Consider the following 12,029-nt stretch of genomic DNA (forward strand, 5'->3'; position numbering starts at 1 on the left):
AATAATGGGATTAACTATATCATGTAAAAGGTAAAATAATAAGTTCATGAGATATCTTTTGTTCGATATGATTTTTAACCTATGTATCTTACTCAATATTATAATGGTATAATTGATATTAACAATACAAGCAGTGGCGTAGCCAGAAATTTCACGAAGGGTGTTCAGAAATTATACACGAATATATTTTTTTTGGCTGAATGAGTGCACTATAAATTTTAAAAATTAAACTACGTAATATACAAGAATTTTTTGAAAAAAAGTATGTAATATACATGAAAATTTTGAGAAAAAGATGAAAGGCGCCCGAGAAAATTTTAAAATACTACATAATATACATGAAACATTTTGAAAAAAATTACATAATATACATGGAAAAATTTAAAAAAAAAAGGAAAAAATTTGAACTAGTAATTTTAAGAATTAAACTACGTAAAATACAAGAATTTTTTTTGGAAAAAAGTATGTTAACACATGAAAAAAAGAGGAAAAAGATGAAAGGTGCCCTAGAAATTTTTTAAAAATTTAACAACGTAATATACATGAAAGTTTTTGAAAAAAAAACGTAATATACATGAAAAATTTTGAAAAAAAAAAGAGGCTTAAATTTGTGTTAGCGAGATTTGAACTCACAAACTCATAAAAGTTTAATTTTTTCAAGGCACCTTATACCACTAGGCTACAACACCTTGTTATGTTAAAGGTGTCCAAAATACATCATTTAACCATTTTATATAATAATTTACTTGTATATACGATATAATTTTTCGACTAAAATTGTCCAATTGGACACCCTAAAAGGTATGCAGCTACGCCCCTGAATACAAGTTATTAACAATAAATTAACTTGATTGAAGACATAAGTATTCTCACTACAACATACCAACAATAAGAAAAAATAATCTAACATAATTCATTACATCATTACTAATGTCAATATTATTACGATAACATATTCAATTAAAAAAAAGAAAATATATAAGTACCCCCAATCTATGCCTGAAATCCCAGAGACATACTTATACTATACTAAGGTCCTATTACCCCCCTGAACTTATTTTATAAATAATTGGGAAAAGGGTCTGATATACCCCTCAACTTTGTCATTTAGAACTGATATACCCCTCATTATAAAAGTGGCTCATATATACCCCTACTTGTAAACAAATGGCTGACATATACCCTTTTCCTCTAACGGAAATGAAAAAAAAATAATTTTAATCTAAATTTTTATTATTTTTTCCTAAAAAATATAATCCTATATGTGTAAATTTAATCCTCGTCAAACATATTTTTTTTGATTTTTTTTGTTTCAATGACTAATTTATTATTATTATTTTGATAATCAAATTTATTTATGTTTCACTAATATTCTTGTAAAACTTATTGTAGATGACCAATTTTTTTCTTTGAATATGAAATTAAATTACAATACGCACAAAAAAAACAGTTTAAGTTTTTTTTCTTTGAACTAAGGATTGAAAGAAAAAAACAAAATAAGAATAAGAAACTCAAATAATTATAATAAAAGAAGTCAAAAAATAATTTATGTATGAAAAAATTAAAATATACCTTGAACTTTGATAGAAGAATCATATATACCCCTAAATATTTTTTTAAAAAAATTAGAAGTAACAACTATAAATTTAAAACTAATTTTTTAACTTCCATTAAATGAAGGGTATATGTGAGCCATTTTGTAACGGCAGGGGTATATGTGAGCCGTTTGTATAACGGTAAGGGCATATATGAGCCACTTTTATAACGAGGGGTATATCAGCTCCAAATGACAAAGTTGAGGGGTATATCAGACCCTTTTCCCTAAATAATTTTCTACCCCTTTTCGGCCTGCGTGACACTAACCTGAAAAAAAAAATGTCAACACGCGTTCGGCCCACAAGATAGTACCACGTAGGCCGAAAAAGGGTAGAAAATTATTTATAAAACAAGTTCAGGGGGTAATAGGACCTAAGTATAGTATAAGTGTGTCTCTGAGATTTCGAGCATAGGTTGGGGGGTACTTGTACATTTTTCCATTAAAATATAATCTAACATAACTTATTACATCATTACTAAAATGCATAAATTTCCCCTTTAACTTGTATCGAAAAGTCAGTTACACACTTCAACTATTATGACGATCTATTACACACTTATTCTTGTTCAAAGTGTAATTAATACCACCTCAAAACTGACGTGAAAATAAAATTTAAAAACAAAAATAAATTAGGCGCGTCTGAGGTTGTAAATAAAGTCAAAAAGTAATTTTTTTAACCCCTAGCCCCTGTTTTCTCCTTTTTTTCATGTTCTAGTTCTCTTATTTTCCTTCAAAAGATTTCTTTTTAAATTTTTTCTTTGCATAATTTGTCACTTAATTACATTTTTTCTTATCAAAATTCTACAATATTTCACTCAATTTCATCAATATACCGAGAAAAAGTAATTTTTAATTCAAATTTTACCATAATTCTAAAAATTTGTTCTTCTAATCTTTCCACTTTCACCTTCAAATTTTCAGCAAAATACAAGCAAAACTTCAACCTTGAAAACCCCAAATATACTTGTAGCCTGTAGGCATTTATATACATACATCCGGTTTTTTTTTTTGGAATTAAAATTGATTTCTTTTCATTTGTGTATTCATATATTTATATGTTCATATTCACAGACCCACTTGCTTTACTGATTGTTCAGATTTGATAGCACAAAGCTTATTCAAACGTCATGGATCTAAAAATCGAAGCTCATTGAAACGTCATTAGATCCATGGTTGAAGCTTTGAGCTTGCCAAATCACTTGCAATATAAATAAAAAGTAAAAAAAAATCGAAAAGGGTAAGATAAAAGTGTTTGATTTGGTGTTCGTCAACGACTGATTTGGAGTTTTAGATGACTGTTTTGTGGTGACTTAGATATTTGTTTGGTGGTTGTTCTTTGTCGGAGATGGGTTGGCTGTCAGAAAAAGAGGAGGGGGTGATGTTATGGAGGTAGGTCTGTGGTGGTGATAGGTTGATTGTTCTTTGTCGGAGAAGACAAAGAGAATTGTGATATAATTTCAAATGAATAATTTTTCTAGTCAGATTAGGGGAAATAGTGGGTAGATTTAGATTGGAAGAAAATATGATTATTAGAGAATTTTAATAATTTGTTAAGGATTAATTTGTGTAAAATAGAGTTAATAAAGAAAAGTTAATTAATAAAGAAAAGAAAATAAAAAATAAAAAAATTATAATTTATAATATGATGCTGACATGGTGCTGACGTGTAATACACCATCTACTGTGAGAGTGATGGTATGCAATCTCAAGTGCATATTTTGAGCTCTTTTAGATGGTCTAATATGTAATTCAAAATATTAAAGGAGTTGATAGCAAATAAAGAATTTATATAAAAAAAAATCCTAATCTCATCTCTTTGTCCATTCTAGGGTTTCCTTCTTCAGAGCTAACCGGACAGCAGCCCCAGAAACACACCGGCAGCGAAGATGGGTCGTATGCACAGTCGAGGGTTAGTTCATTCATTCTTTCTTCATCTCTGAAACCCATAGGTTAATGGAACAATGTAGTAATACTTTTTTTGCAATTTTGTTTGGTGCACAGTAAGGGTATTTCTGCTTCAGCACTCCCATACAAGAGGACTCCACCAAGTTGGCTCAAAATATCTGCACCAGATGTAAGTAATTACTAATCATTTTAGTATAATCGCTAAGGAACCAGATCATATTTTTATTCGAGTAATGACTTGCTTGTTTTGTAATTATGATGCTACTGTAGATTTGCGTTCTAATACTTAAACACTTGGGTTCATGTTATTTGATTAATGTTGTTTTTCCTGTTAAAATATGCCAATTGAAGTGCCATATCCTGTTTGCTGTGTTGTGTCCCTCATTTGACTAGTTGGAACAGTGGTATTTGAGGAATGTGCTATGGGGGTGTAGGTGGAATTCACTCCCGTTTAATTAAGATTCTTGTGCTTTACAACATGCATTTTCGAAGTAACACTTAGTTTTCTCTGTATAGTGGAAAAGTTCAGTCTTTTACTGTTTAGTCATTGAAGTTTATTTCCTATGATTGAAAAGATAAAAATAAGGTGTATGTGTTTGCTTGGATAAGATGTGGCTTAACTATGCTAGGTAAGGATGTAGTAATGTGACAAAGACAATGAGAGACTATCCCTTCACCTTATTCACTGTAATGCTATGAGCCATTTTACATTTAAAGAATTTGGCTTGTAAAAATGCAGGTGCATTTTTGCTTCCTGTAGTTTATAAGTTAGCACAAGAACATATTTCCCATCACTAGGGTTTATTGAGATTTTCTTTATCCTCCCTCGGTTCCACTTTATGTGGAAAAGTTTGATAGGCATGGAGTTTAATAAATGGGATAAAACTTTTGCCAAATCACCTAATTCTATACCAAGTGTCAATTATACTCTTAATAGCCCTTTGGTTAGATTTTTAACGGAAAACATGGTAAAGAGCGATACAGAGTCAAAAATCGACTTGATATGGTTTCATCTTTTCTCTTCACATTGACATGGTCACATGGGGTGTCCATATCACCAAAACTTCATCCCACTCTTATCTTCTTAAATTCCTTTTTCCAATATCTAATTCAATTCGAAAATCCTTAGTTGCCCCGTTTTATTATCACGACCATCAGGTCTTTCCCGAATCTGTGAAATATATTTCAAACTTGTAAGCTCTTTAATTGAAGAAAAACTCATCTTTCAACTCTGTCTCCCTTCTTGAAGATCAAGAAGATCAAGGTTCCAGTGTTTTGTTTGTAATCCTGATGGTTAAGACCACCATTCATTTTGCAAGCAGTTGCCAATTTCTGCGAAATTGAGTGGTTATATTCATCACCTATAGGTTTTGAATCATGTGTGTGTTTACTGTTAGTATTCTAGTGACTTGGTTGAATAATGTTGCTTGATATCTTCAATGCATCTGTACTAGTTGTTGTTGGGAGCTAGTGGGCTGTAGGCGTCCTGTAGAATTAGACGAGGTTGTGCGCAAGCTGGCCCTAACACTATGTTTCCAACAATATGCCTAGTGTAGTCTCACTAAGTGGGAGCTGGGGAAGATTCAATATATTCAAACCTTACCCCTATCTCAGAGGTTGTTTCCGATAGACCCTTGGCTCTCTGGACACCACAGTTATTTAAAAAAATCCATGTGTCTGTATGGTGGTTTTGGTAACAATGCAGTGATTTAAGAATTTTTCTTTCTGTTTGCAATAAGCAAATCTGGGGAAAATTAAGTGGAATCTCCACAATAGTGTGAGGAAACAAAAAAGGGTAAAAACCAAATCATGCACAAACACATAAGAGATCTGACATGTTGTAGCTTTATGTCTTGAACATTGACTTTTTATCTAATAAAACAATCATAATTGTTCACTTTTAAATCTAATGGGGTCTCAGCCAGTTTCTAAAGGAATGATAAGGGTGATGTTCGAAATCCTAAAATTATCAAATTCAGAAAACTGCCACTCTTTTTGGAATAGACTAAAAAGGAAATGTTGCTATATAACTGGAATGGAGAGAGTAAGGAACGGTTGAACTTCTTACTTTGTGGATCAGTTGAACTTTTTCCCTTCACGAGCATCAGTTGAGCTTTGTTGCTCTTTCCTGTTTATTTGGATTAGGAAACTTCAGGACATAACTTGGTTGTTTTCTGCTAAAATTCAAAACATTACCCAGAAATTTATGTGTTAAGATTGAGTAAAGTGATGCACTTATTTCTAGTATTTTAATAGACAGCATTCTCTTGTGTTTCAGGTTGAAGATAACATCTGCAAGTTTGCCAAAAAAGGTTTAACACCCTCTCAAATTGGTGTTATTCTTCGTGATTCCCATGGCATTGCTCAGGTGAAGAGTGTAACTGGTAGCAAGATTCTCAGAATTTTGAAGGCTCATGGTACTTATTTGGTATATGTGTTTTTACTAGATATTACTTGTCTCATGGAAATTATCTGATAATATAACAATTCTTAATTTTCTAGGACTTGCTCCTGAGATTCCCGAGGATCTCTACCACCTTATCAAAAAAGCAGTTGCAATCCGGAAGCATCTTGAGAGAAACAGGAAAGACAAGGATTCCAAGTTTAGGTTGATTCTTGTTGAGAGCAGGATTCACCGACTTGCTCGCTACTACAAGAAAACAAAAAAGCTTCCACCAGTCTGGAAGTAGTAAGTCCAGTCTTTCTATTTGACTTTAGTAGTGGGACGACTGCTTTGGTTTTGTTTTAATCTAGGTTTATGTTGCACTTGCAAATATAATATGTTAATATGGTCAATTCTCTACGAATTAACTTCTTTATCTAAGCATGCTGATAATTCTCTCATATTCTCTATGAATTAACTTCTTTATCTGCTGATAATTCTCTCATATTTTGGTGAAAAGGTTTATTTCAGTTGAAGAATGTGATTCAGCGACTGCATTGATTATTCTCTTTGCAATATAGTAATACATCTTCGATTTCCTGTTAGAGACTATTTGTGTGGTTCTATGGAACCATTGTGACACCTTGATATGAAGAGTTTGGTTTCAAGGGACTGGTTGTCCTCATTTGGGTTGTTTATAGTTGCTACATTATATACATGCCGAGGCACCCTCACTTCTCTTTGTTGCTTGAGTTTGACAAAAGTACATATTCATCCTTCCACTATTGATGGGAAGTACACAAAATGATTTATGGCAATCTTCATTTTCTTGCCAACCTTCAACCTAGTTGCCTCATATCTGATATTTCTTTTTTATAACTTGGTGCATGAGATAGCTTTGGTGCACCTTGACTAATTTCGTGAGGTACCTGCCGACTCTCATTAGTATATGTAGTGGTCTCATATCTTTGAGGTTGGTTTCATATTCATACGTGTATCAGTTTCGCAGACAGGTCTCTTGGATCTGTAGGATGATTGGACATGTTTGTGCAGCTTACAACCGCTTTAGATCCATCTGTATGAGTCCATACTGTCTAATGACAAGACCTTTATAGGGATGGGAGCAACCACATTAGGCTTTGTCAGGTTGTTGTTTCATATTCTGGTGGAACTTAGGTTGCCCGAAGAAATTAGAAAAAGTGTTCATTTTTCCTGTCTTATGAGTCAGGTATTTACTGAAGTTGGTGCAGCTTTTTGTGTTCACATATCTAATTATGTGTAGGTCAACACTGTTTTTTTTGGTAACCCTCCTTCCGAGGTCTTCTCTCAAAATTTTGTGATTTGCTTATACTAATTTCACTTTTTTTTTGGTTGCAGTGAATCTACCACTGCCAGTACTCTTGTGGCATAAGAGATGACAACGGGAGCATTCAGAGTGCTACTTTCTTTGCCAAGTCATATCTTAGAAATTCTACATTAAGCTGTTTTGGCATGGCCAGGATACTTGATTTGGTGAACAAAATTATGTACTCGAGGAGCTGATAGGGGGCTTCACTTGATTTCTTGTTTGAGATTTTGACATTGAGACTTGTTATCTGTGGTATACTTATTTTGGTTTAGCAAAGTTTTAATTATCATCTTGTGAAATTCTCGATTATGGTTATACTCGCCGCTCTGGTACTGAAGACCTGTGTTAGCTTATTGGTTTAGTCCCGTGTAAACCTTTTATTTTCAATCCTTGAGAAGTCCAATTGAGCTTTCATGATTCATATTGTAGTAACAGAAATAGAAATAAGGGAAAAGGGTCTGATATACCCCTCAACTTTGTCATTTAGGGCTGATATACCCTCATATATACCTCTACTTGTAAATAAATGGCTCACATATACCCTTTTCCTTTAACGGAAATGAAAAAAATAATAATTTTAATCTAATTTTTATTATTTTTTTTTAAAATATATAATTTCATATGATTAAATTTAATCCTCGTCAAATATATTTTTTTTGATTTTTTTTGTTTCAATGACTAATTTATAATTATTATTTTGATAATCAAATTTATTTATGTTTCACTAATATTTTGTAAAACTTATTGTAGATGACCAAATTTTTTCTTCAAATACGAAATTAAATTACAATACACAAAAAAAATAGTTTAATTTTTTATTCTTTAAACTAAGGAATGAAAGAAAAAAACAAAATAAGAATAAGAAATTCAAATAATTTTAATAAAAGAAGTCAAAAAATAATTTATGCATGAAAAAAATTAAAATGTACCTTGAACTTTGATAGAAGAATCATATATACCCCTAAATAATTTTTAAAAAAAATTAGAAGTAATAAATATAAATTTAAAACTAATTTTTTAACTTCCGTTAAATGAAGGGTATATGTGAGCCATTTTGTAACGCCAGGGGTATATATGAGCTGTTTGTATAACGGTAAGAACATATATGAGCCACTTTTATAACGAGGGGTATATCAGCTCCAAATGACAAAGTTGAAAGGGTATATCAGCCCTACAAATAATGGCCATCTCAGGCATACTATTAATAGGTTATTTGGCCCAATCAAGCAACTTTTGAGCAGTTGCTGCCTATGTATGAAACTTTGTTTAATTAACTGCAATTGTATTCTTGGGTATGGAGTTGCTTTTGTTATGGAGTGCTTTAGCCCCCAATGTAGGACCTTCCGGTATAAATTCATATTTAGTCGTGTGGGTATTGGAAACATTACTGGTGAATATTAGGCCTGTTTAATTAGTAAGTCTTAACTGTATATACTAGAGTGGTCCAAGTGTGACAATCCAGCCGTTGCAATCATTTGCTATTACTCTATTTTTAAATAATGTTTGGTTTAGCTTGTGGCTATATCAGTTATTTCATTGAATATTTAGGTAGATCTTTGATTATTTCATAGAATATGTAGGTAGATGAGAAGAATTAATCTAGCACTTCTTGCATACGTTGAGAACTATTAGTTATGTGGTCTCTAAATTACAAATTAAAACTCGTATTAATTTTACACATAAATTTGTTTCCTTACTAGCAAGCAAATGTTGTATAAATTATGCGAAAAATGGGATAGAATAATTTACTTGGGTATTGATTTGATCAGCAAAATACTCTAGGCATAATTGCTAAGCTGAAATGGTCGAAAAAGAGTTTTTGCAATTGAAGCTCAACAATAATACTTTGAAAATTGAAGTTATATTTGAATATGCATTATATATATATAAAAAGAATAATATGAAGTTCTGTTATGAGAAGAAAAAAAAGCATTTGAAAAACTGGTTTAGAAGCTAAAAATACTTTATTTCGTTTTTAGTTGTTCAACTTATTCTAAAATTCACCTCATATTTAGAATCTTAAACGTATTATGCTTAATTTACTAGTCGTATTCTCTTAGTGTCATAGTGACAACATATACAAGTATAGACAAAAAAAATCTTTCGATACAAGTAATGAATAACTGCCAAAGCATAATAGGAAGGAATGTCATGTGTCATGGACTTAAATTTTAACTAACATTCCGTCGCGAGACCATTATGTATCCAATAAGAATTAAAAACGAAAAGAAAAGGTAATGCTAGGTTGGACAACTTTTAGAGAAATCACCAACTATGACTATGTAAAGGGGAATAAATTACAAGGATAAAGGAAATTGCAAACCTTTATGTCCTTTTTGGAAATGAAAGTTTGGATTTTGGGCTAATTTCGACGATATGAATTAATGATTTAAAAATTTTAGATTGATTTGAAGTTGAAGTTGTTTTTGCATTTATAAATTGTATTTGTTTTTAATCAAAAGCATGAAAATTCGCAAGTTATGAAAATTACCAAAAAATATAATAATTCATTTCTCATACCATCGTACCGAATGAGCATATCATAATACATAAACAAGATATCAAAATATTCAAATGAGTCACACCGATGAATCACATATCTTCATGTTTGCTTTTTGTTAGTTACCACCATTATTGACCAGTGAATCATTGTAATATATATTTGGATGTTTGTAATCATTTCAACTGGTATGAACAATCTCTTCACGTCAAGCGTAAACCAATGACACTACAGAAACTGGCTACTAGCTGATCAAACCACTTAAAAAGTAGTTGATGGATGTATAATACATGTATCTTATGTATATACTAGTGTATAAGTAGAGTATAAATTATGTATATCGGCTAGAAAAAGTAAAAGAAAAAATTCAACCAGATACATGTCCATAATAAGCAATTGTCTATCAATCATGAGCGCTCTGTAAAACTACAACAATGGTATAATAAAAGTTGGTTTCAGGTTGCATTTGATACAAATTAAATTGCCTGAAAAATTACAATGTCAATCAATCACACAGCTTCATCGTGGGATCGTATATATATATGCTCAGTGTATCCCATCATTAGAATATAATGAAATGAAGAAAATTGTGGCGATACACGATGTATGCTTAAAACAATAATATGAATGTAAATGAACCAAGAATTGAAAGAATGTATGTGATCACTGCGCGCTTTTCTTTCCCTCACCATAGTAGCTAAGGTACCATCGAACGAATTTCTTAAGCCCTGTCTGCAAATCTGTTGTAGGCTTATATCCAAGTTCCCTTTGTGCTAAGCTTATATTAGCATGAGTAAACTGAACATCACCGTTCCTTGGCAACTTCATCACAGCTCGTTTAGCTTTCACCTTTAGTAACCTTTCCAAAATGGTAACAAGATCCGAAACAGGCACAGGAGAAGTGTTTCCTAAATTGAACACGCGCAATTGAGCAGGACCTTTCTTTTTCCCACCACTTCCTGTGCTCTTCTCAGCCGTGTCCAACGCTCCCAAACAACCCTTTACTATGTCATCAATGTAGGTAAAGTCCCTAGCAACAGTCCCATGATTAGCTCCCTCAAAGATCGATATAGACTTCCCCTTCAAAATATCCCTAGTGAAAAAGAAATACGCCATATCTGGCCTGCCCCATGGTCCATAAACAGTGAAAAATCGCAATCCAGTAAGTGAAAGACCATATATATGATTATATGTATGAGCAATTTCTTCGCCCGCTTTCTTAGTTGCAGCATATAGACTAGCTGGTTGATCTGTTCTATCAGACTCCGAAAACGGAACCTTTGTATTCAATCCATAAACAGAACTTGATGATGCCCATACAATAGCAGGTTGAGGATTAGCATTTTTGCAAAATTCAAGAAGATTAACTAAACCAGCAATGTTACTATGCACATATGAGCTAGGATTTTCCATAGCATATCTAACACCAGCTTGTGCAGCCAAATGCATAACATGACTAAATTGCACAATATCGAATAATTTCTTTAAGAGGGCGACATCATTGATGTCACCCTCTACAATGTAGACCCCGGCACTCTCTAACAGAGTTTGCCGGGCTCTTTTCAATGATGGATCATAATAATCATTGAAATTGTCTAACCCCACAACGCCATCACCGCGTCGTTTCAACGCAGATGAAACATGTGTACCTACAAAGCCAGCAGCACCAGTAACCAAAACAGAAATACCATTTGTTGACCTGATTTTTGCTGAGGCTTTAATCCTTTTCTCCCAAGCTGGACCATCATAAGAACTTGTTCTAAGAGATCTTCTTGAGAGATCTGAAGATACAGGGGATGAAGATGAAGATGTTGATTTAAAAAAACATATAAAGATCAAACCCAAGAACACAAATGACCAAAATGTAAGCTTGACTACAGAAAAATGAAGCCTAAGCCTATTGTAATTGGATTTTTCCTTGAACTTTCCTGGGGTTGATGGAATATTGTCAACGTGCTTCATTGAGGACATGATTCTTGAAAAATCTTGAAATTTTGAGCATACCCCAATTTGTTTCTTGAAAAAAAGAGAAGCTAAGTGTTAGGGTTTGGAAAATGCCTTCTTTTTTCCACCCATTTTGTTAAAGATTTGATTTTTTTGGCTATGAAAATGGAGAAAAGAAGAAATGAAGGGAAAAAAAGGGAAGAAAATGAAGGAGCTGGATAATATGGAAACTTTAGGCCCTTTATTTATGGGAATCTAATGGTTTCTTGAAATGATTGTTAATTGGATATTGTTGGAGGAATGTGGTTTTACTTTTGTGGGGGTGATTGGAGAGGGGGTGGGGTATATGAGG

The 12,029-nt window shown here is 32.6% G+C and overlaps 2 protein-coding genes across 2 annotated transcripts; one reads left to right on the top strand and one right to left on the bottom strand.

Annotated features, from left to right (window-relative positions):
• The first annotated feature begins 3,345 nt into the window (after positions 1 to 3,345).
• Positions 3,346 to 7,620, top strand: LOC107031905 (40S ribosomal protein S13). Its single transcript, XM_015233409.2, has 5 exons — positions 3,346 to 3,506; positions 3,599 to 3,671; positions 5,781 to 5,919; positions 6,005 to 6,191; positions 7,263 to 7,620. Exons 1-5 carry the CDS (start codon positions 3,484 to 3,486, stop codon positions 7,294 to 7,296), a joined length of 456 nt encoding a protein of 151 aa, XP_015088895.1. The 5' UTR covers positions 3,346 to 3,483; the 3' UTR covers positions 7,297 to 7,620.
• Positions 7,621 to 10,115: 2,495 nt separating this feature from the next.
• On the bottom strand, positions 10,116 to 11,965 carry LOC107031906 (UDP-glucuronate 4-epimerase 3-like). Its single transcript, XM_015233410.2, has one exon. The coding sequence runs from the start codon at positions 11,702 to 11,704 to the stop codon at positions 10,397 to 10,399; it is 1,308 nt and encodes a 435-aa protein (XP_015088896.1). The 5' UTR covers positions 11,705 to 11,965; the 3' UTR covers positions 10,116 to 10,396.
• Between the last annotated feature and the right edge of the window lie 64 nt (positions 11,966 to 12,029).

The sequence above is a fragment of the Solanum pennellii genome, chromosome 10, assembly GCF_001406875.1.
Source record: "Solanum pennellii chromosome 10, SPENNV200".
NCBI classification, from domain to species: Eukaryota; Viridiplantae; Streptophyta; class Magnoliopsida; order Solanales; family Solanaceae; genus Solanum; species Solanum pennellii.

What these genes read in the sequence shown, in the direction of transcription:
- LOC107031905 (XM_015233409.2), top strand. Translation starts at nt 3,484, where the DNA reads ATGGGTCGTATGCACAGTCGAGG. An exon ending in CAGAATTTTGAAGGCTCATG is followed by an intron (nt 5,920 to 6,004) that starts GTACTTATTTGG and finishes TTAATTTTCTAG; the next exon opens with GACTTGCTCCTGAGATTCCC. An exon ending in CTTCCACCAGTCTGGAAGTA is followed by an intron (nt 6,192 to 7,262) that starts GTAAGTCCAGTC and finishes TTTTGGTTGCAG; the next exon opens with TGAATCTACCACTGCCAGTA.
- LOC107031906 (XM_015233410.2), bottom strand. Translation starts at nt 11,704, where the DNA reads ATGTCCTCAATGAAGCACGTTGACAATATTCCATCAACCCCAGGAAAG.